The sequence below is a fragment of the Copidosoma floridanum genome, unplaced genomic scaffold, assembly GCF_036245765.1.
Source record: "Copidosoma floridanum isolate Cflo_tuat_1 unplaced genomic scaffold, Cflo_Japanese_pri ptg000009l, whole genome shotgun sequence".
In the NCBI taxonomy this organism is placed as follows: Eukaryota; Metazoa; Arthropoda; class Insecta; order Hymenoptera; family Encyrtidae; genus Copidosoma; species Copidosoma floridanum.
In genome coordinates this window covers 1,950,836-1,974,144 of record NW_028321886.1, presented here as the reverse complement: position 1 = coordinate 1,974,144, position 23,309 = coordinate 1,950,836, and the positions used below count along the sequence as shown (strand labels likewise).

The window sequence follows — 23,309 nt, the reverse complement described above, 5'->3', positions numbered from 1 at the left end:
GTGAACTTTTTCCCCAGAGATATCTTTGAGCGGGGGAAGCAAGAGATTTGACACGTTGCTTTGACCACGGCAATGCAGGAACAATTTTTACCAGGATGTGCCAACAGCCAAAGCTCCTAGAAACCAGTTGCACTTCAGTTGTTGGCCCACTTTACCATTTGTATAAAATGCGAAAATTCGCGAGCTATCGAAGTAATGAATCCAATTGTCGGTAATTATCATCTCATGCATGACTGTATGCATGTATAACGGTGAGTCGCCTATCGCGGTCATTTTGCGGAATCTGTCCGTGTTTCTGTTTATACTTACCGCCAGTGCTGCTGCAACATAATAAGTGGGCTTCGTCTATAACAGCTATTGCTGCCCGTTGTGTTCGCTTCGAGGTATAATGTATCCGATCTGACGTGCCAGCCGCTATACATAACCGCCTTTGTTTTATACTTTCTCCTGCGGGTGTGCGTGTACCTGCAGGAGGTTGGTGCTGGATGGGAGATAACTTGAAGCGAATTTTTTTGACGCACTGGGTTGGTAATCCATAATTTTTATTTTTTTATTTTGATGAATCATAATATTCTACAAGAAACAATAAAAAATGAAAATCTGGCATCCTTAATCTGACAATGACAATCAGGTGGACTTATTGCGTCGATATATATACATGTATGGATGTACATCCTGCGAGTAAAAGTTAGTAGGCACATGTATAAACCTCTGATTTAATAATATCCCAGTTACTCGTGAAACAAGTTTTAAAGGAAATGAAAAATCCTCAAATCCGCGTGCACGAGCCGTATGATCCTCTTACAATTAAACTTGATTTTTCGATTGTAGGAAAATAAAATGTTCGCATTGAAAAAATTTTTTTTCATTTAAATTAAAATGAATAAGTATGTTTATAAATACAAGTATAAATAGGGGGGGGGGGGGTTCCAGTGGCACGAAAAAAAATCCGCTCATCTTTATCGCGCACGGCAATAAATTTCCGTGCGCTCACCGACAGCGTGACTCGCTTTTTCACGTGGCCACTCGTGTATTCTTCACAAACGATCCAAAAGTTGAATAAAAAAAAGCACCTACATTTTTGCAGAGCCGACTCGCGATTGTCGGAAGCCAAAGTCGGCACCGACGAAAACGCTGTGTATACCATCTTGCGCGTAAATCTCTTTCCACACGGCTTTACACTGCGCGCTAACCGGCTATCTCTCCTCTTGTTGCGCGTTGAATTTGTCGTACGTCCGCGTGTACCCGCTGCTGCTCCACTTTCGGCACGAGGCCAAAAAATTGCAAGGCGCTTTAATCCCTACCGACCCCCTGGTACAGGTGGTATTATCATCGCCCTCACGAATATTGGGCCAGAAACTTTCTAGAGAAGAGGAAAAAATTACATATGCCGTTTTATACACATTATAACAAGTGTTGTAAAATAAAGACAAATATGGATTATTATATCCATGAAAAATTCTCAACAAAAATTATTGATCATAAAGTTTTTCATGATTGTAAATATATAACTCGTTCGAAAATGTGGTTTTGAATTTTAATATTAAAATAACTTTTTATTTTTGTAATGAAACCTAAGATGTCCGTATAAGTACCGGGACAATCATTTTAGTTGAGGTTTTGAATCATTTGAACGGATAAAAGCTAAAAATATGACGCAATGAGAACTAACAGTGACTCAAAGGCAATGCGAAAAAAAGGTGAATCATCGTAAAATTAGAGCGTGACCTCGAGTTTTTTTTTTTTTTTTTTTTCTTTTTAAAACCAACGAAAAACCGAATCCAATCGCGAACGAGATAACGGATTATACCGAGGCCGCAGCGCGAGAAGAGGAGATAATTCGTACTTTGATCCATTTTTTTCGACAATACGCGCCTTTTCTTGGCTCGTTTGGGAGACTCGAGCCTCGTGGTGGCTGTCGTGTCAGCTCTCGTTTATGTTTTGTATAAGTATGCGCTTATATACGGCTCTTGTTTATAAATACGCGTGGCATGGAAAAGTAAAAAAAGTGATCAGCTTATAAAATTTTTCTTTACGATAATCCGCGGTACTCTGCGTGCTGGTGTAAACGGCTCGAGGGGAAAGGCAGCAATAACATTTGTGCATGTATATTAAAGTAATTAGAAAATAAAAAAAAATGTTTTCTTTTTCGTATATGCAAAACATTCCATTTTATAAAGATTTTACACGAGCAAATGCAGTATGCTTAAGATCCCATAAAGTATCATATGTCCAAAACTATGAGTATTTGCACCACGTGCACGTCTATTTCTCTTTTCGCTTTTCTCATTCGTATTTTCCCCAACAACGTCACTCTCGAGTGCCAAGTTAACGAATGAGCTACGCTTCGTTTTTTTCTTTCTTTTTTTTTCTTCTATATACCATCGCTATGCGGGCAATGGAAAAAATCCTCCGACAGACATGCAAGCACCTGTACACGAATGCGTTATGTAACAAAGCGCACAGTTTAGAATGAGTTTACATATTATACGACGTACAATATAAACGTAGTTTTATATGTGCTGGCCGCGGGGAGGTCGATTCTTGGCGCGCGCGAAAGTTAACGTTGTACCTCTATTAACTCATTTTATCATAATGTATAATGCTTGATACATTGCGTATTTGCTTTTACCGTGTAAAATGAACTTTGTATTTATTTTATCTAGGGGTTTTTTTTTTTTTTTTTTTTTTTTTTCAAAAATGATGTGCTTGTATTGTACTTTATGAGTTGCCCATTGTGACGAAGATGCATACGAAAGAGTATTAAGCACATGGGCCTCATGCTTTGTTGACAATCATGCAAATTAACACTGCCTTGCGTTTCAGTGAACAATAGTTGGGTCACACCTACACTTTTCTTATGACTGCATGCGTAAACATACACGTGGTTTATTTCGTCTGTAGTTTTCGTGTTATTGAATACAATATAGGTGCGCGTCTTTAAACTACCAACACTCGCGGTTTCGAATATAATGAGATAATGACCTGGTAATTAATTAATTTTTTTTTTTTAGTTCAAATATATACCAACTTGAAAATACTTTTTTACTCTCGTAAGCTTAATGTAATACGTGAAGGTAAATGAGGAATGTTCATACCAATTTTTTGGTAAACGAATTTATAATAATTTATCAAACATTTCCCCCTTTTAAGAAATGTAACCGGAGTGTGTGAGTTTTTTGTGTAATCTGTTGAATGCCAAGATTCTTTTGACTAATCTTGAGTAAGCTCAATTTTTACTTTGATATCAAGTTATTCTTAAAAAAGTGTTTAAAAGAACAATGCCAGTTTGATGGTTGTAAATTATTTTTCCTGATTCTCTTGTAAAAAAAAATGAGTGAGATCCACAACAATCAGCACCAATAATTGAAACATACTTGGGCTTGTCAAAAGGATAATGTGGACCCCAAATTTTGTTTAGAAGAGAATAAGAAAAAAAATTAAAATTAAGGTATCCGTTATTGGTATTAAAAGGTACTGTTTTAACAAATTACCATTTTGTCAGGCAGATGATATTATCCAATAGACCTGCCCAACCCATGGTAATCAAGCGAGTGCAAGAAACTCCGGGCACGCCATAATAATAATAATAATAATAATAATAATAATATAATGATTGTAAGGGGCCAATATTATATGTAGCAATGAGTTTCTCGCACTGCGGCACCGTGTGCCGACAGAACCTCGGAGGTATAAGACCCACAGGAACAGTGGTCATACAATAGGGGCAGGGGGTGTGAGGAGGTCCACGGTCCGCGCCCCCTTGCCAGGAACCTCTTATCGGCGTCGTCGCCGGCTCGGTGTCCCCTCGAGAGAGGAACAAAATCGTGCACATGACCGCGATGTATAGCGCCTGCTGTGGATACGTCGTGACTCCCCCTCCTCGCGAGACAGAGGAATATATTATATAAAAGGATGAGAAAAAAGAGAGAGAGGGCAAATACATATCCAGAGAACCTATATAGGTATTCAATTGACTGGCGCACGCGCCCCCCCCTCTGCGCTAGTGTACGCTCTGTCTCTACCATGGTATATACTTACACTGGGGGGTTATTGCAGAGACAGCACAGACGCCACACGCTGCTGTTGTTATTGGCCAGTTTGTGATCGGCGCGCGGCGTGCACTGAAGACTTGGACGTATATTTCTTTGCATTGTGGTGTTACTGCTGTTGTTATTGTTTTTGTTGTGAACAACACGTGAAAATAATACTTAGATCGCAAAGTGCCATGGTGATTTTGAAGTAAAATCAGAGTTGAAGCCCAAATTCTTTTCTTTTCTTTTTTTCTTTACCCTTCCTTCAAGTGTTATTGGTGTTGAGTTTTGTCTGTTCTGCGTCACCAAGGTCAACTTAATCACAAAAAATGTCAAGTGCATCGTGTGCAAAAATGTCCCCACTTGTTAAATATCATCGCAGTACAATTAATAGCATAATGCAGCTTGTCTCTCACGTGTTTTGCAGCAGACACCGAGTATAAGCACTGGCAATACCAACCTCGGTATATATGCACGTCCTTACGCTCCGTACAATGAACCGAGACCGCAAATGAACTTACACCTACCCCGTGTATGTTATACTTATGTGCTTATCAAAAAATCCAAGTAGGTATTAGAGGTATAAATAAGTGACGCGACAATACCGGACAATACCATGCCACATGCGTGCTGCCGTGGACAGACTTCGATCGCACTCCCTTTCGTTTCTCCCTGTATAAAGTACAATGCCTATATGTATAAGTAAAGTACAATGCCTCCCTATGCGTGTACAGTAGGTATTGTATACACACGAAAATGTGCGACCCCTTCGAGTATGTATATAGGTACTCATCGTCCCCTCCGCATGTACCAATAGTTTGGCTAAACCAAAAAATACTCGTAGCCAATCGTTCGATCTTTCTTTCCCGTTCCTTAATGACGATTTCCGTGTGTTGTAAATAAATGCCGTGTTTTTATATGTATATATAATAATAATAATATAATGTTTACTTTTTCTTATCGGCGTATGTAACAAATACACAGGAGGAATTGGCACATCGCCAATTTTTTTTTTTTTTTTCCAATCAAGTACCTGTATCTCGTTGATTGCGATAATAATTTCCAAGGTGCGACTCGCGTTGTTGCATAACCTTGTAATCAGCTGTGTTCGACACGTCTGATGTTATGTACAGTTTCGTTATTGAAGAGACTTTTCACCTACTCCGCGCATGATTCTTTTTTTTTTTTGTCGCGCTGCTTGCTGTTTTGGAAGAGAAAACACGAGGGAAATTTATGTTTAAGTCAAAAAAAGGGCATTTATTTTCCACACCGCGGGACTTGGGCTTTTTCGTGAGTAAATTATTATTATTATTATTTTTTTTTTTCAAAAACAAGAACTCACTGTTTGAGAGAAGAACTTTTGTCGTGATTCTCCTGGTTTCTGAAAACGGTGCGCGTTGCGATAATTTATGATGACGTACTTTCGTTTGTATACGGGAAAGCGTGTAATTTTGCCGATGTGGTATATTCTCGCCGAAAGCGAAAATGTTTTTTTTTACCGTCAACCTTCCGGACATGCATTTTCCTTTTTTCCGGCTTTACCCATCAATTATGTACGTGTATGTACATCTACCGATCGTTTAAACTAATTTGCAAATCTCGCGAATGCACCATACAATTTTATAGGCATGATAAGTGGCATACAAACATACTTGGGCACAATTATTTCATTGAATTGTACACAAATTCTTTTTCCCGGATATATGACATATTACTTTCTAGCAAAAAATTACAGTACAAAAAATTTTTATAAAGCATCCATGCCCAAATCCAAATACAAGGGTCAAAGTACCGGTCGGTGGGACACAATGGGATGACAATAAATACCGATTACTTACATTTTCGAATCGTACGAAACAATAATAAAAGTATACGTACGTCTGGTATGCATGACCTCGAGTTAGGCATAGATTTAGGAATGAAACGACCTCAAATGTGTTTCTTTACAGTCGCACTTATAATTATAATACCGAACGATTAATCGCACATTTCACTTTGCTATCGTCACAATTATATTTATTTACATAAGTAAAAAATCAAGCCCTTTGCCTTCCAAGCATTCGTATCTTTATATAAATAGTGCAATATTTTATCTAAAAATGTACGAAAAAAATTTAAATCTAAAATTTTATGCCGTTACTGGTACTCCCGTCTTATTTTTATGTGTACGTATAGCGAGTGGAGTCTAGAGTGTACTTATACCTACCTCCGCCGCGTGGCGGGCAGTTTTTATCGATTATAAAATTGCCAGTCTTTACAGCACCGCGCGAGGAATACAAATGCATTTGGTCCGTATATACATTACGCTCGGGGGGGTTTTTTTTTTTCTTCCCAACGCTACACTCACTCTTTAGTTGTTACCACGTTCTGAGTAAAGCGCGCGTTAGTGAGGAAAATATATCGATTTCCATGAAAAATTGATATAGATGTTATAGGTATACCGTGGCTTTTCATTCAATCTTGTTGTGTTTTTTTTTTTTGGAGTATGTAGAGTTTAATTTATCATCAAGTGGATCAATTGAAATGCGAGGAAGAAGTTATCTGCGCGAGTCTTGCTCCCTGAATTTCTGATTCGATCGCCGTGACTACCTAAGTATACGAAATCAAAAAGCGAAACATTCGACTCGTCGGAAATAATGTTAATGATATGGTACACGTTCGGTTAACATTATTTATAAGTAACACAGACGCAGGGTTTGATAAATCAATCATCCGGATCCGTACGAATGTTAATTTTCACGCTATCAATGTGAAATCAAACAACAAGCCGGCGTGGACTCCCCCTCCTCCTTCACCTCGTCACGAGACTTTTGCGCAACTCAACAACATATATTACAATATCGGCTATACGAATACACGCATCCCTCTGTTTTCCAGAAGCTGTTCCCCCCACGCGCGCAAATCGCAGGAGCACGTGCCTCTCTTTTGTGTCCCTCTATACAAGAATAATAATAATAATAATAATAATAATAATAACAACAATAATAATGTATGCACTTAGGTTTGCGTTGTATAAGTATACCTGGAAAACAATACCGCGGATAGAAGGGAAAGAAATGCAAATAACATCTTATACGTTCGATTGTCCGTACCATCGTCGCGTCTATCTGTGCGGGTGTACGAGTATGTACGTTGCATTAAAATGGGCATAAAGTAGGAGCTGCTTGTGTTTGTTTGTATAGGGTACACCTTGGGGTACACGTATCGCGTGGAACCGAGAGAAAACGCGTCTTTAAAAAAGAGAAAATTTTATGATTTTTAAAAATTTTATTTTGATTTTAATTTATTTTGAACTTATAAAATGTCACATTTTAGCACTACATGCCTAATGATACATCTCTTAAGATTATGCCCTGTAGTAAAGGACCCAATGATTTTTTAAAGGACCCAGCTATTTTTTTCAGAGGTAAACCAAGTGCCACATAATATGTTATTAAAAAATTTCAGCGTCACTTAGCGCGTAACAGCAGACACTCTGCAGTCATCGATGTTATTATACGCTTTTGAATCACGACGCTAGACTTGGCGGTAAAAATAAAAGTCTCAAAAGAGTTGTGAAAAAGCGACAGTGTACGGTATACATACGTTAATACGAGCAAAGGAAAACAATCGGCTGTATTACTATTGGCGATTGCCCCTCGTAGCTTTTTACAAGCTGGGGGGCTCGAAACCTCTTTTCTTCTTCCCTCCTCTTTCACGCCGCCAACCTTTTTTCTTTCTTTTCGATCGTCCCGAATCGTCGGCGCTCCGTTTGCATCACCTGTGCAGATAACTCTTTTCGAGCGACAAGCCAAGCCCCCCGAATATTATCTCAAAGCTTTACACCTGAATAGAAAAAAAGCGAGTGAAAAAACATGCGAAAACTATTTTTATCCTCCTGCAATTATGCACGTCGGTTTTGTCACCACTTTGTTATATACACATTGCAAGCGTTATCTAGAAAAAGCAAAGTAAACCCGGAGACCGGCAGCAAGGATGTACAGAGCTTCTTACATGAAAATAACGTGCAATGCACTTGATTCCACCACTAACTTTTTCCACTGCTTTTATATGTAACAATGGGTAGCGCGTGTGGTATGGGCCGTTATTTCCCTCTGAAATGGCCTCAAATACAAAAATAGCAAACAATGGCGTCTTTCACCTTATGTCAAATTTAAAAAAATTAAGTACTTAACTGGGGCTTTTTTACGTGTACATATCTATAAAAATATTATTATTGTTTTGTTTTTCTTTAATAATTATTGATAATCCATGTGACGTGAATTATCGTGAGGTTGATCGGCTTATCTTTTTGCACCACCGACTCCCTTTCCGAAACTGACGGGACGCACACGCCTCTTGGACTTGTTGGACGATTTTTCATAAATTAGTCTTAAGACACGATGGAGGCTTTTTTCTTTTTATTTATTTATTTATCTGACACACCGAGGCTCAAATAAGCGGATGAGTACATAAAAAACTCGCAACCAATTTTTTTGTACAACTGACCGAAATACGTGTCGGTTCTCATTTGAATTATTCATCGAACGCAGGCGTGGGAGAATGAGAGTTTCGGGGGACCGCGAAACGGTTTTCGTGGGATCGCAAAGGGTATACTCGATTAAACGCATATTATCGTGTGCTTCCCCGTTTATGAAGGAGTAAGAGACAAGCGTGGCATTACTGATTGTACTGCGCGTGGTACCTGAGCCTTATGTATACACACGCGCGGAGCATCGGTATAGACATAATATATTTGCGAGACCGATGTTTTCTTTATCGTTGTAACATTATTTTGCTTATTTCTACAACCAACATGTACGTATTTTAATTCAATCAGTTATTTAAAGATTACCATTTCGTAGATAATACGAATAGTTTTTGAAATTGAAAATTTTTGTTAACGCTGTATCGAAAAAATAATTTATGCACGTTTTTCGGCACTCAACAGTCAAAGTTAAAATTTTCGTGCACATAATGTGAAATAAAATTTGGCACACGGAAAATATTTCCTTTATTCCTCCCGCACCCTAGTGTTTGTTCAAAAAAGTAAACAATTTTTCTCTCTTCAGGATGAAAACGAGCAATCGAGAATTGGAAAAAAAAAATATGAATTATGCAGATAAGAGAGTTATATAATACATACCCACGTTTTTTTCTGTGATAAGTATATAGTCGTGCGTACTTGAGGCGTATACGCACAAGTGTAGTATAAACAAACAAACAAACAAACAAACAAAACGACTCTTAACAAATTACTTAAATCTCACAAGATTTTTTTTTTTTCATTATGTATTTGGGAAATCATTAAATTCCCACGTGATAAGCAAACACATAAAAATTGTGATAAAAAAGTGTCAGAGCGAGTAAAAGCGTGTAAAAGTGAGAAACGCCAATAGAGTGATGAAGAATGAGATCGCAACTTGTTCCAAGTATTATCTGCAAGAAAAATACATGCCCGCGCAGTGGGGGCAAAAAAATGTGGGTAGAAAAAATTGAAGAGTCGCGCGAAACGAGTGTGCGACGCGGGTAATACAAAAAACGGAAGAAATGAACGATTCGGAGCTGGTGGTGGTGAACGGGCATCGGTGCGCGCACCGTGGCCTCGTCAAGTACCCGAGCATCGACAAGTCGCTGTGGGACGCGAGCAGCAAGTGGATCCTCCAGTGGGACAACATAGTCAAGCATCCCGGAGCTCGTGCTCGCGGCTGCCACTGCGATGTTCACAAGCCACCTTGGCTCTATCCTCATTTAGGTACATTTTCCCGTATGATGTGCTGATCATTTAATTTAACCGGAAAACGATTAGTAGGATCATATTTATGTCTGATTTTTTAGGAAATCCTTCACTGAATTTCCTAGTTAAAAAATCCTGAGACTTGGCTTTTTTTCATTCATTTTTGTATAACTAAGACGTTTCCAACCCCCTAACATTAGACAAATACGATTATTTTCTAATATAAAAAAAATAAAAATAAAAACCAGTTATCGATTTGATATAAATTAAAAGTAAAACATATTTCAGCGTCAAGCGAAAACATTTTTTTTTTTCAGCAATTCATTTAAAATTGACACAACAATAATAAAATAATAATAATATGTACACGTGAAAAAATAAAATATAAATGCATTAATAATGACAATAAACAGGGATCCCTTATTTTTGTTTCAGTGGGAAAGGAGTTTGACGAACCGGACAGAGCGGTAAGTGGAAAAACAAAAACAAAAATACCCATTGATCGGTTAAAATCATTTTGTGTTATTTTTGTCATCATTGCCATTTTATTCTGAAATAAGTCAATTTTATTATGCGAAGAAAAATAATAAATGAGTTCCCGACGCGTAAAGAGCGAGGAAAAAAAAAAAAAAAAAAACAATTGCACATGTTGCGTTGCAGATACGATCGGCACCGGTCAAGCGAACGCCCAGCCTACTGCAAAAGAAGAGCCAATTTGGCCCTGCCAAGGCACCGCTCGTGCCCCAAGGTATGTTTCTCCGCATCCTACCACCCCTTCATTATATACTCACTGCCGTGATTTTTCACATCGCATATACATATTGTGTACATCAAGTGCTTCCAAAGCTCACCATCTTTTTTTTTTTCATTTCAATCAAACGATGCTTCGAGTATGACTTGCAATCATTATGTGTCGATTTTTTTTTGGCATTGTTAATTCTCAAGCTTGCGCTGTGTTAATCGTTGCTTTTGAGTTGCTGGAAGTGTTTGTTCGTTCATTTGTTGAATTTATTTATTTATTTATTTATTGTCGAGCAGTTGCGAAACTATTCAGTGTTTTGCTATCGCTCACCTGATACACATACGCGTAGGATCACGCTACGTTGACTGCTGCATTAATTAATGTTTTTTTTGTTTTATATATATATTTATGTAGATCGAAGTAGAAAATTTTTTTAATGTATTGAACAACACCCCCGGAACACAACGAAAGCAATAGTTTTATTAGACCACATTGGTAAACATAAATTAGTTTTTACTGCTTGTTTATTTTTACATTGAGCTGGTACGCGATATTATTTCTGTTGTAAATTTAATAGTGTAAAAATTAATTATTATTATTTTTTTTTATTTGTAACTTGCATTAAGGATTGTGTTAGTCACTGAATAGTGGAGGGATTCTCGAATAATAAGTAATTCATACAAACCAAAGTTATTACAGTTTTTTAAAATTAGTGGTTACTTTTTTTACTTATACCAATGCTAAATCAGATAAAAATTTAATGACTACGTCATAAAAAAAATACTGCTACAATTTTTGGTCTGTAAACAAATTTCCTCATAATAACTACATGTTAATAAGTTGGATTTGTAGCCAATTGTTTCAAGTATCTGAATATGTTTACATCAGAGTTGCGAATTATTTTGTAAAATTGGTATCACACAAACTGTTACTGTTTCCCAAAATTCAGTCCCAAATTAACAAATGTATCGTTTTTTTTTTTTTTTTTTTTTTTTTTTTTTTTTTTTTTTTTTTTTTTTTTTTTTACTATTTTTAATTTTAAAGAACACATAAATACATACTTAATTATTGATGACATTCCTTCAAAGTATACACAATTTCAAAGTAATTAATATCGATGTTGTGCACAAAAAATAATATTGTTATATTCGTCAAACGCATGTAGACATATTTTGTACAAGTGCAAGAGTTACACACATACACTTACCCTACAAGACAATCGAACGAATTAGGGGAAAAAGAACCTTATTTTGCTTTTGATTGCATAACACGCCATTGTTTTTCTAACCCTTGATAATGACAGTCGAGGTGTCGATCTGTCATTACTGGAACGCTTGTATGTTCGTGAATGTAAAGGTATTGTCATTCACCAAGTGAATTTTTTCTCAGCTCATGTAACTCAAATCGCTTCTGCAGCCCTAAAACCATGATAACTATTTACTCCTTAAATCTAGATAATAAAACTTGAAAAAATATTTTTTTGAATTCAAAAATTGATACTTTCGTATAAGTATAAATATACTGATAATTTTAATATGCAGACTTTTTGTATTTTTGTTTAACTGACGATATTTGAGGTCAGATATTAATTCTAAAATGTCTTCAGTTTTTTAGAGCTAAAATAAAAATAAAATTTATCGTTAGTGATTTTTGTTTAGTCTTGTGTGAAATCACTGTGGATAATTATTTATTTATTTTCTTATAATCTTTGTTTACAGCGCCACTTTCAAAAAATGACAATATTTTTGTACAATACAGTATAAGTCTCGTTTAAAATCAGTCGTGTCTTGTATGCCAAAGCGTCGTCTTTCCCATAAAGTCAGTCATACTTACACTATACGTTCATATGTGCACCAAAATAAACACGTAGCGCAAGCACAGGGCATGCAAAAAAATCACCCAAAGTCGACGACAACGAAGACTTGCTGCTGCTGCGTTTGTCTCCTGCACCGAAACAAGTAAATGAAACGACGGAAACAGATGACGCTTTGGTATAGGAAAAAAGACTCACGTATTTAATTTATTTATTAATCGTCCGAGTAAAAAGCATAATTTCTACATGAAAGTGATTTTCATTGTTCGAAGAGTAAAAAATATATTGTAAAGAAAAAAATTATTAATATAAAAAAGAGGCATTTTTTTATATACATCTATTATTATTCTTAATACTTGAAGGATGTCGATTATCTCCTGGGGTAGACAAGGAATAGAGCACTTTTATCACCTTATCTTCGAGTAAGATATCGACGAAATAGAGTAGATGTTTTATTTATTTATTTATTTAATTTTGAAATATGAAATATTAACGTGATTCCCTATTAAAAAGCGTCACAAACAACAAAGATCCAAAGTACCATTAAATTTTTCCTACTCGAGTTGCTTTTCACAAAGTAAAAAACCTCGTACAAGGTTGAGAAAAAAATTTCCAACTTCGGAGAAACAAACAGAGTGTCCCACGGTGTGATAACACTTTGGCGAGATCTGAAGTGTGAAAAAAGAAAAAAGGGATTATCGTGTCACATTCACACACACACACACACACACACACACACACACACACACATACACATATACACACTTAACCACAATATACAATAATGTCACTGTTGACGTATGTCCGTATGTACGTATGAGCTTGCTAACCGTTAACGCACTTGCATGGCCACTCAATTAGGTACTCCTGGAGCAGCACTAATAGCGAGGGCGCCCTCCGTGAAACGAAACCCGTCATTTAAGTCCACTACAGCATCAGGTATACCTCATTTTAATACAATATTACGTAGGCATGTACACATATTGTGTGTAAAACATAGTACTCTTACGCTTTAAACTGTTGAAAAAAAAAAAAACTCGTTCATTGTTGTTTTTCATTGCTTTACACGCTTTATACGTGCTGCATCGATGCGTCGAGTTTTTCCTTATTTCATGGTGACAAGCTTTTTTTTTTGTTTTGTTTCGTTCCTTCCATCTCGCTTATATATACACATCCATCGTCGGTGCAAATTGTAACTAAATCCTAAAATGCACACACGCTTGCAAGATAACTTAACGAAATGTCATCGAGTATTAACACACCAATCGCGTACAATATCACCATGGCGTAAGGAGGCCAGCTATTGTTGTCAGCGGTAATCGCATTTTATACCTTCTAACGTGAAACACCACTGATAGACCCGTACAAACATTGTAACCGATGCCCTAATCGCGCTGTTTTCTCGCCCGTAAGGCCAAGCCGGCGCAGTGGACGAGGAGACCTTCCTAACGGCTTTCGAGGACGTGCCCCCCGTGAAGCTGTTCTCCAGCAAGGACCTCGAGGAACAGATGCGGCAGATTAAGGAGATGATCGGCGACGACAAGAAAGATTGGAAGCAAAGGACGGACAGCGTGCGTATATATATTATACGACCACTTGGCTCTCTGATTATTTGTTTTTTCCCCACATCCAACCATCATCACCTCGATCTCTCCACAGATGAAAAAGTTGCGTGGTATCGTCATCGCCGGAGGCACGAACTACGAGGTCTTCCCCGCCTGTCTAAAGGAACTACAGAGGCCCTTCGAGACCTCCTGCACGGATCTGCGCTCCCAGGTGGTTCGCGAGGCCTGCATCACCCTCGCCTACCTGAGCCAACATCTCAAAAACAAGTTTGCCAGCGTCGGCGAGACCGTCATGCCCGTACTGATGAACCTCATACAGAACAGCGCCAAGGTGGGTATCGAGGGAGGATGAATTTTTTTTTTTTCTTTTATTTGGTTTTTTTCAATGGCTTCTCTTTGGTCGTCCCAGGTTGTGGCGACGGCGGGCGCGGTCGCGGTGCGCTTCATCCTGCAGAACACGCACAGCAGTCGCTACGTGCCCATTATACTGGCCTCGTTGAACAACAAGAGCAAGGACATAAGGCGCGCGACATGCGAGTACCTGCACCTCGTGCTACAGTCCTGGCAGACTCAGTTGCTTCAGAAACACGTGAACGCCATACAGGATGGGATCAAGCGAGGCATGTCGGACTCGGACCCCGAGGCCAGGGTCTTTGCCAGGAAGTTAGTATCTTGGACCTTGGCCAGTTTTCCGTTATTTGTTTTTTTTTGTTTTTTTAATCTGCTGAGTGGGGGCGTGATTGATGATGAAACCAACCCTTGGCACGGAACTCTTTTTGCTATGTTTCTTTTGTTGGGCAGCTAACTGGATTGAATAATGATTTCAGGTCCTATTGGGCGTTCAAGGAGCACTTTCCTGATAACGCCGAGGCTTTACTCAACAGCCTCGACGCGACGTACAAGCGGGCTCTGATGTCTCTGAGTAACAGTGGCAGCGTAAACAGTTTGAACGCGATGCCGAAAGCTACAAACATGAGTCCAAGAGTGCCGAGGTCTGCCCTAAGCGCTGCAGGTTTGTGTAAAATAAAAATTAATTGCTTCATACGATTTGTTGTTGTTTTTTTTTTTTTTTTTTTTTCCATTGATATCAGCACATCATCATCATTCTGATATTAGTTCGGGACTGTATTGATCATGATTTTTTCGATTAAGAGTAAAGTGTTGTCAATCGGCTTGAATTTTTCGAGACTAATTAATGTTCGTTAGTGTTTTCTATATTGTGCTGTATAACGTGTATATGTATTTTTTTTTTTTTTTTTTTTTTTTTTTTTTTTTTAATATAAAAATAAAAAAAAGGTGTAAACTTAGCACAGCAGACGGTCAAATATACATCGTCTTTCTTTTCCATGCTGCTTTATGTGACTTGAAATTGCGTCACGCGTATGAAGGTAGCACGGAAAACTTGCACCATAGTCTGGGCCCGGCTCATGGGCCGCTCAGACGCACTCCGTCCTTGCCACGCTCTTATCGACAATCTGGGATACCGATTCTTCAAAGACCTCTCGACAATCACTGTAATTTTTACGATTGCTTAGAGATTTTTACGTTATTATTATTATTGCCACTTTTTTTTCAGTAACCAAAACTAATTATTGGCACACGGGTGTTAAAACATACACGTATATGCACGTTTGGGTATTATTTACACTTGGAGAGAAAATGTGGTATAATCTCTATCAAATTTTAATATCTCATGCTGACTTTTCTCTCCGTGTAACTTGTAAAATATTAATAATATTGTTACTGGCACTGGTCTTCAAATGTATTTCTTATTATGTTCATTATTACAATACCCCCCTTGTATTCCACTTTTCCACGTATTAATAGAGCAATGTAACAAATATAATCATCGTAATCGTTGGGATATTTTACCTGACCCGTCATTAATTAATTGGATATTTTTCATCATCAGAATACGCTTAATACCACGTAATCTTAGCTTTCATTTATAATTTAGGTAATCCATACATGCTCATATTAATTTCACAATTTAACTTGGCTACCAAAATCCAAACTTGATTGAAATAACTTCATCTTCATGTAATCGTTTGCATTCAAGGTGGCGTTTCCCCTGGTCCGAGGTCCACAAGTGCCATAGATGTCCAAGCAGCTCAGCGAGCCAACGCGAGAATGAAATACGCTTACATGAACCGACAAAAAGCTACGCTTCGTAAGTATTTATTTATTCTTTCCTTCTGTCCCTTGAGATACGTAAAAATTATTAAATTCATAAACCATGTTTGTGCTGCAAGATGACCACGGAGTTGGTCCTCCGAGTAGACCAGGTATTACGGCCTCTATTCGTGAACATTCATCCTCATAGTCTATTACTGCTTAGAGATTTATTTTTACATTTGTTTTCCAGCTCGATCTAATAAATCGCCAGAGTCCAGTTCTATAGCCAGTCCAGAACGAATCGCTCGGACTCGAACTCGAGGTTCCGGAGTTTCGCAATCTCAACGTAAGTGTAGTATGCTTTTTTCCACAGTTGAATGAAAAAACAAAAACAAAAAATCACACGATTCCACATGGAAATGTGAGACTTTTTTTTACTGTTCATTGACCATGGTTGTATTCAACTTACAGCCAGCAGTAGATCTGGTTCACCGTCCTCAAGGTTGAGCTATGCGACGTTCAGCAGAGATGGTGATACTGCGGTTGGATTTGGATTTGAAAGGCGCAGTTTTGGCACCCCAATAAGGTGAGTTTGTGCTTTAAAATGTATTTCAATTTGAAAAATACTCTCGCTCACAGTACTCGACTTTTTTAGGAATAGGAACTTGCACATGTCGCCAACGGACAGGCCACCCTCTCGACCTGTGATGGCACAAAAAATGCTTCTACAGTCGCGAGAGGCTGAATCCGCGTTAGCCGATGCTCTGAACTGCGACGGCGTTGACAACTACACAAGAACGCCGAAAGGCAAGGGCGAGCACAGTGACGAGAGTGAGACCAGTAGCATTTGCTCGGAACGGAGTCATGACAGTTTTCGCAGACCCAGCAGCGATGTGAGTGTTCTTTTGTTTTAAAAACTTTTCATTTACAATTCTTCGCTTGAATCATTGTCAAAGTCAACCGTACTTTTTTTTTACAATCACAATTTGTCACAAAAGTTACATTGGTAAAGAATAAACTTTTTTTTTTCCCCCAAGTTGCATCACAAAAATGATAACTTACCTTTTCATGATTGAAATAAATCCGGCCCTTAATAGACTATGTCACGATAATGATTTTTTTTCCAACCACATTACGATTAACACATTCGGTTTCCTTTTCATTTTTGTTTCCGTCTGTTTACATTGAGTTAAGACTAATTGGACATGACCGTTTTTTAATAAAACAACGTGTTCTGATACTGTTGAATTTCTTAGTCGTTCTCATGGAGTGGGTCCCAGCAAAGACTGTACCGAGATATGTGGGAACAGTCGACCCCAAAGGTTTGTTTGATTTACGCTAAATTGACACTGTTTTTGAAATATCTATTGACTCTATGTTTCTTGTTTTAATTGTCAACTATCAAACCAACTAATTTTTCTATTAACCCTCGCTAAATGTAACTAATCTTTTCTTGACAGTATCACTTTTCATTTTCATGACACGCATAATTAAAAAGTACTTTGTATCATATTGTTAATAACATTCCTAACGCTATCTATACTGATCTTAGTTTAGTTTCTTCTACTAACTTAAAAGGTGTTTATGTAGCAAATAGCATGTAAAATAAATTTTGTTTGTTATATCCGTACCATATCCAATCCCAAAAACTCAAACCTGTTGTTTGTACAAACATTTTTCTACAATACTACTTTCTGCGACTAATCTTTACAGCCTCTTTCGTTCTACATTAGAAAACCAATTACGAACATTGCAAATAAGTTTAATTGAATTTCGACAGGACATCAAAGAAATCATCGAGATGTGCAGTCACAAGCATTGGGCCGATCGCAAGGAGGGACTATTGGGACTGCAAAGCTTTCTCGCCAATGGCTTCACGCTGAATGCAACGGATCTACGCAAAATCACGGAAATATTTTCAAAAATGTTCATGGACTCGCATACAAAGGTTTTCAGTCTGTTTCTCGACACCCTGAACGAACTCGTGCAAACGCATTACGAAGATCTCGGTGATTGGCTGTACGTACTGTGTACACGACTACTCAACAAACTGGGAACGGATGTGCTTGGCTCTATACAGACCAAAATTCACAAAACGTTGGACGTAGTGAGGTAATATACGAATAAACTCAAAATCACAATTACAATTATTAACAATTGATATTTGTCTCGACAGGGACTGCTTCACCGGCGAGCAACTCTTACCTTGTGTCATGCGATTCCTAACGAACCCAACGCAAACTCCAAATTCCCGTGTGAAAGTCGCTACGCTGTCGTTTATAGTGCAAATCACCGAAACAGCCACTTCATCTGCGCTGAATAATTCAGCGGTTTCGGGCCTGGCTAGACTACTGGACTGGACGAACGACGTGAAGAGCCAAGATGTCAGAAGACACGCCAACAGTGCTGTGATTGCCCTTTATAATTTAAACCCGTCGAAATTCACGCTTATACTTGCAGAACTGCCAATTGCTTTCCAGGTACTTGCTTTCAAAGCATTTTTATGTTACTTTGTAAAAGTACCTATTGACTAATGCATGTGTTTCGTAACAGGAGACCGCGCAGCCGCTTATCCACAGTCATTTAAGAAGATCGACGACTACGAGTATGCCAGCATCTCCTGGAACTCCTCCGCCCAGAGTACCAAATTCCCCAGCTCGTAAGCTAAGAACGGATCACGAAGCTACAGACGATAGTTTGAATCCAGAAGAAGTTTACAAGTAAGACCTTGTGTCAAGTGGCGTAATTTTATTAAACAGGCAATCGTTGCGTGAAACTGATTTTTTTTTTTTTTTTTTTTTTTTTTTAAATTCCATAATTAGGTCCTTGCGTCGCACAACTGCTGAAATTCAGAACTATGGGTTTGAACGTTTGGAACGGGCGACAACGAGCAAGGACAGCGGAATCAGCAATATGGCTGATGTCGAAGAAAGACTGGAAGGCCTTACGTTGTCCAATTCTGGGCGATCTTCCTCTGTATCGTCGCCAACGCAGCGTGGCAAGACCGTCGTCAATGTGGCGGTCAACGGTTCGAACGACACAATCGCTGGTGATCTCATACTCCCTCAAGAGAACAATGGTTACAAGACTCATGGATCGTCTCCTGATTCGATAAGGGGACCCGAGGTGCTTGACAACACATTGAAGATCCTGCAGTTGGAAGAGTCACAGATCACGGAGAAAGTTGCGGCTCTGCAGGAATTCCAGTTGTACGTTCGCGAGGGCGATGCGTTGTACATAAAACAACATTTCAAGTGAGTTATTGCTGCCTCTCGTTAAATTAACTCGATTTTGAGCCATTTTTTTTTAAATCCTATGACTTTATTCCGATTGCAGAAAGCTACTGAAAACGTTGATTGGCTGTTTGGCAAGTGATCACAGAGAAATGCAAATCGAAGTGCTACAGTCATTGATAGATATGCTCAAGTGCCCTGAACTGACGGAAAGTTTTTCCAACTACGAAGAGTTGATAGTCTTGAAGGTGATAAGAGCCCACAAATTTGACGATCAAAAGTCGGACTCGAGCAGCAGTAGCAGCAGTGGCAGCAACAACAGTAGAACTACGGTAAAATTTCCTGAGGTATATTAGGTGTTGTTCCCTTGTGTTTTCAGCCTCTCATTTACATTCACCCGATTATCGGAATTTTGAGCAAAAGTAGGTTTTTACATGAAAAACATTAGTTTTTTAAATCATACAAATAATTCATGTACTAACATCCACGTTTTCCTCTCCATGTAATACTTTGCATGAACTTGTGTATAATCGAAGTGTATTAAGTTAGTGTAAGCTGTATATGTAGTAAGTGTAGAAAAATAAATTAGTAAATATTTTGTATTGTACAAGTTGGAATATTGTGCATTGATCATTGTTAGGTCTAAAATATGAAATTCATGTATTTTGGTGAAATTTACAGGTGCTCAGAATGGCAGAGAAGTGCGCGGCAACGGTCGCCGTTACTTTGCCACCCGAACAGACCATCCAATTCGCCTCATCTATGATGACCACAGAGTCGTTTCCGCAAAATATGGGTGCAATTAAAATGCTTCACAAAGTTGTCGAGCATTACGGCCGAGAGGCAATAGAACCTCAGCTTTCGAAAGTCATGCCTGGTCTGATAAAGGTACGTATTTTCTGTTCAAGTTCCTATAAGACTTGGGCTCGAGTGATTTTCAAAACTATCAAATTTTCAGGCCTACGACGACACCGAGTCGACGGTGCGCAAGAGCGCGGTCTTTTGCATTGTAGCTATACACGCAGCGGTCGGCGAGGAGGTGCTCCAGCCGCACCTAGGCTCGCTTTACGGCAGTAAACTCAAGCTCCTTAATATCTACATCCAGCGAGCGCAGCAGCAACAGCAGCAAGCTACCAATAGTCAACCGTCAAGTCCACGTAACAATTGCAACAAGAACTAACTGGCAGCGGCCACGACGAGTACTACAACAGCAACAACACCAACAAGCAGCAATGGTGGTGCGAGCACTGCCACCCTGAGGATCGCGATAATGAAGAGGTTTGCGCGTCTCACGGCGAGGCACGAGCGACTGCTCTTCCAGTTTCTCAGCGGCGGCAGTAGCAGCAAGTCCGAGTCCTGATCGAAACCGACGCGCGGCATTCAGTAACGCTTCAGCCAAGTACAAAAAGAAGAAGAAGAAGAAGAAATAATAAGGTAGAAGAAAATTAGTAACTTTCGGGCGCTTGTTGCGTGCGGAGGAAGATGTGGTGGCGATGACAAAGACGCGACGAAGGACACGGCGTGGCCGGAACGTGTGATGATTATAAGCCTATATATACTTTTGGATCGATGACGATTACTTATCTTCTTGCGCGGCTGGATTGATTTGCTTGATAATTTCCGTTCATTTCTGCCAACGATTGTGTGTATGTGTACATATGTATTTTTCTTTGATGGACGTTTTATTGCAAGTACGCGCGCGTGCTTCGACTCTCTTTAACGCTGATTGGTCGATCGGTGCTTTTGGTGTACAGCACCGCGCGATGAAAGAATCCTGTTGCATTTTAAGCTAATCCATGTCCTCTCGATGATTATACAAGATATCCAACAAAATTATGCTAAATAAACTTTTATCATCCAACTACAAGAAAAATTCTACTTAATATTTTTCTCGAGAAGAGTAAACAAATAATTATAAAGCCAAATTTTATTCAAGTGTAAAATTCAATTCAACGGATCCTTGAAATTTCAGCACATGCTATGATTACACACGGCGATGCATTAGCTAGCAGAAGTTATCGATCGATAAACAGTTGCATAAACAAATAATTCCTTTCTGCAGAACACGTAAGATTCGCGTACTCACGCGGTCACAAGTTGATAATTAAGTATATTTAATGATGACTTCCAGCTGGAAAAAATTCTAGCTTTTAGACATCGTATCGACCACCCTGACCATTTTTTTGTTTTTTTTTTTTCTTCTCATTTTGCAAATTACAAGTCGAAAGGTAGATAAAGAGATATGTTATACTTAATAGATTGTTATACAAAGAGTTGGACTGCAAATATTTTGAATAGAATAAACAGGCAAAGAGAAGCATAATATTTAGATTTGTATGAGCTAGTCAAGATTTCAGAGAGACGCACAAGGCGCAAAAGACACAAAGAATTAATAAATCAGTAATTTTTTCCTTTAAAAAGTCGGGCTAAGGGCGAAAGGAAAAGTTTTACGTATATTATATTCTATACATAATACGTGGCAAATATATTTGTGCGAAAGAAAAATGGCAGAGCGTGTGTGAAATAATTGCATGAAAGTAGGCACGATTTCGTTTTAGTGACTCGTCCAATCAAACACGAATCGATACCATCAAATTCATACATATACATATATATTCTTCATTAAACGAGTCATTTAAGTGAACCCTTTGTGCCATTAACCATTTTTTTTTTTTTTTTTTTTTTCTTCAAATACAGACACGGTTCATCTATTTTTACATAGTTTGTAGTCCAAGGGGCATCTACAGAATTGTCATAAAGTTTTCAAACAAAGCAATCAATCAAATTTCACTTGTAGAAAAAAAATTTGGATCTAAAGTTGGTGGCACTGATTGAGGCAAAAATAAAACTACAATCTGTTTTTGAATCAACTATTTTAACGTATTAAAGTGCCAAAAAAAAAAAAAAAAAATTGAAATTGAATAAAAGAAAAATGCTATTGAGCAAACGAAAATTCTAACTTACGCCAAAGGTAAACCAATACATGTCTTTTTTAAGTCACATTTTCTCGATCGCTTCCCATGCACCAGTTTTTTATTCATTTTATCGCGTTTCATTATATCGCGAGAAAATAAGGCTTTTTTTTAGATAAAATATGTTGAACCATAATATTTTACACTTCTCACAAAACTCGCCCCTGTTTCCTTGTCCTGATTCTAGTTTTTCTTATTAATGGCTTGTTAATAGTCTCAACGTGTATATACTCAGATTATTATTATTATTATTACTATTATTGTAAGAATTTGTAAGTTGTATGCTAACGTAGTATTCGTGATTTAGTTTTTCTCATGGCACTCTGTGGCAGCCCTGAAACTATGATTTCGGCACTACCACATTTAGCATTGCAATCGTTCATCATTGCTTGTTCTGTTAAGTTTTCGAACACTATATTATCGATATGGATTATATATATATTTAAAAAAAAAAACGAAAAAAAAAATTTAACCTTTAGTCAGTGACTTTCAAGAATAATAATTCACACAAGCATATCCGTCGAATTACTGTGAGATACAATTTTGTTGTTTCCCATTTTTAATATAATAGCATGTATGATAATAATATTAGCCGTACTTTTTTTCTATTCCTTTTTATTTTCGTTAATATATTTTATTGTAAGCAAAGATTTCATCACGAAAAGAAATTTCAACCGCCTTGAATAAATATTAACATATAAAAACTATTGTTTGAAAATTTATTTATCATCCAACATGATCTCTTGAATTTCTATTACGTGCATGAAAGGAAAATGTATCGCGTCTAACCAAACTTTGAATTTTTTTTATTCAAATCTTTACTTGAAAAAAAAAAAGAAAAGAAAAAAAAAAGAAAAAGAAAAGAAAAAAAAAGAATTTACGATTCCATCCTGCTGATAAATACTCATGTATTTCGCTATGAGTAAACCCTTTTTTTAATGGTATTTATTAATACTTGTGTAAATATTTATAACTTGACAAGCTGAGAACATCGAGAAGCTATTAAAATCACAGAAATTCGACAAGATTACTCGAGGGTTCGTATCGTTATGTATATTGCAAGCGAAAACATGTTTATCTTCTTCCTTTCGCAAGTATGCTATATACTTGACAAATAAT

General features: G+C 37.8%; 1 protein-coding gene across 10 annotated transcripts in view; it reads left to right on the top strand.

The window, feature by feature from the left end:
- The window catches only part of chb (CLIP-associating protein), a 41,315-nt gene extending 19,186 nt beyond the window's left edge, over positions 1-22,129 (top strand). The window contains exons 1-22 of one of the 10 annotated variants that reach the window (XM_089589835.1): positions 9,237-9,768; positions 10,186-10,217; positions 10,411-10,498; positions 13,167-13,244; positions 13,719-13,876; positions 13,965-14,201; positions 14,280-14,533; positions 14,698-14,882; positions 15,259-15,384; positions 15,930-16,040; positions 16,123-16,155; positions 16,236-16,331; positions 16,457-16,571; positions 16,641-16,878; positions 17,242-17,307; positions 17,766-18,097; positions 18,162-18,465; positions 18,539-18,705; positions 18,808-19,239; positions 19,322-19,565; positions 19,900-20,106; positions 20,177-22,129. In XM_089589835.1, the coding sequence (XP_089445961.1) occupies positions 9,564-9,768; positions 10,186-10,217; positions 10,411-10,498; positions 13,167-13,244; positions 13,719-13,876; positions 13,965-14,201; positions 14,280-14,533; positions 14,698-14,882; positions 15,259-15,384; positions 15,930-16,040; positions 16,123-16,155; positions 16,236-16,331; positions 16,457-16,571; positions 16,641-16,878; positions 17,242-17,307; positions 17,766-18,097; positions 18,162-18,465; positions 18,539-18,705; positions 18,808-19,239; positions 19,322-19,565; positions 19,900-20,106; positions 20,177-20,398 (3,930 nt within the window). In that variant the 5' untranslated portion in view covers positions 9,237-9,563 and the 3' untranslated portion in view covers positions 20,399-22,129. Of the gene's footprint in view, positions 1-9,236; positions 9,769-10,185; positions 10,218-10,410; positions 10,511-13,154; positions 13,245-13,718; positions 13,877-13,964; positions 14,202-14,279; positions 14,534-14,697; positions 14,883-15,258; positions 15,385-15,929; positions 16,041-16,122; positions 16,156-16,235; positions 16,332-16,456; positions 16,572-16,640; positions 16,879-17,241; positions 17,308-17,765; positions 18,098-18,161; positions 18,466-18,538; positions 18,706-18,807; positions 19,240-19,321; positions 19,566-19,899; positions 20,107-20,176 lie in introns of those variants that run through there. The other 9 variants (XM_089589827.1, XM_089589826.1, XM_089589828.1 and 6 more) reach the window with 9 other exon arrangements.
- The last annotated feature ends 1,180 nt before the right edge of the window (positions 22,130-23,309 follow it).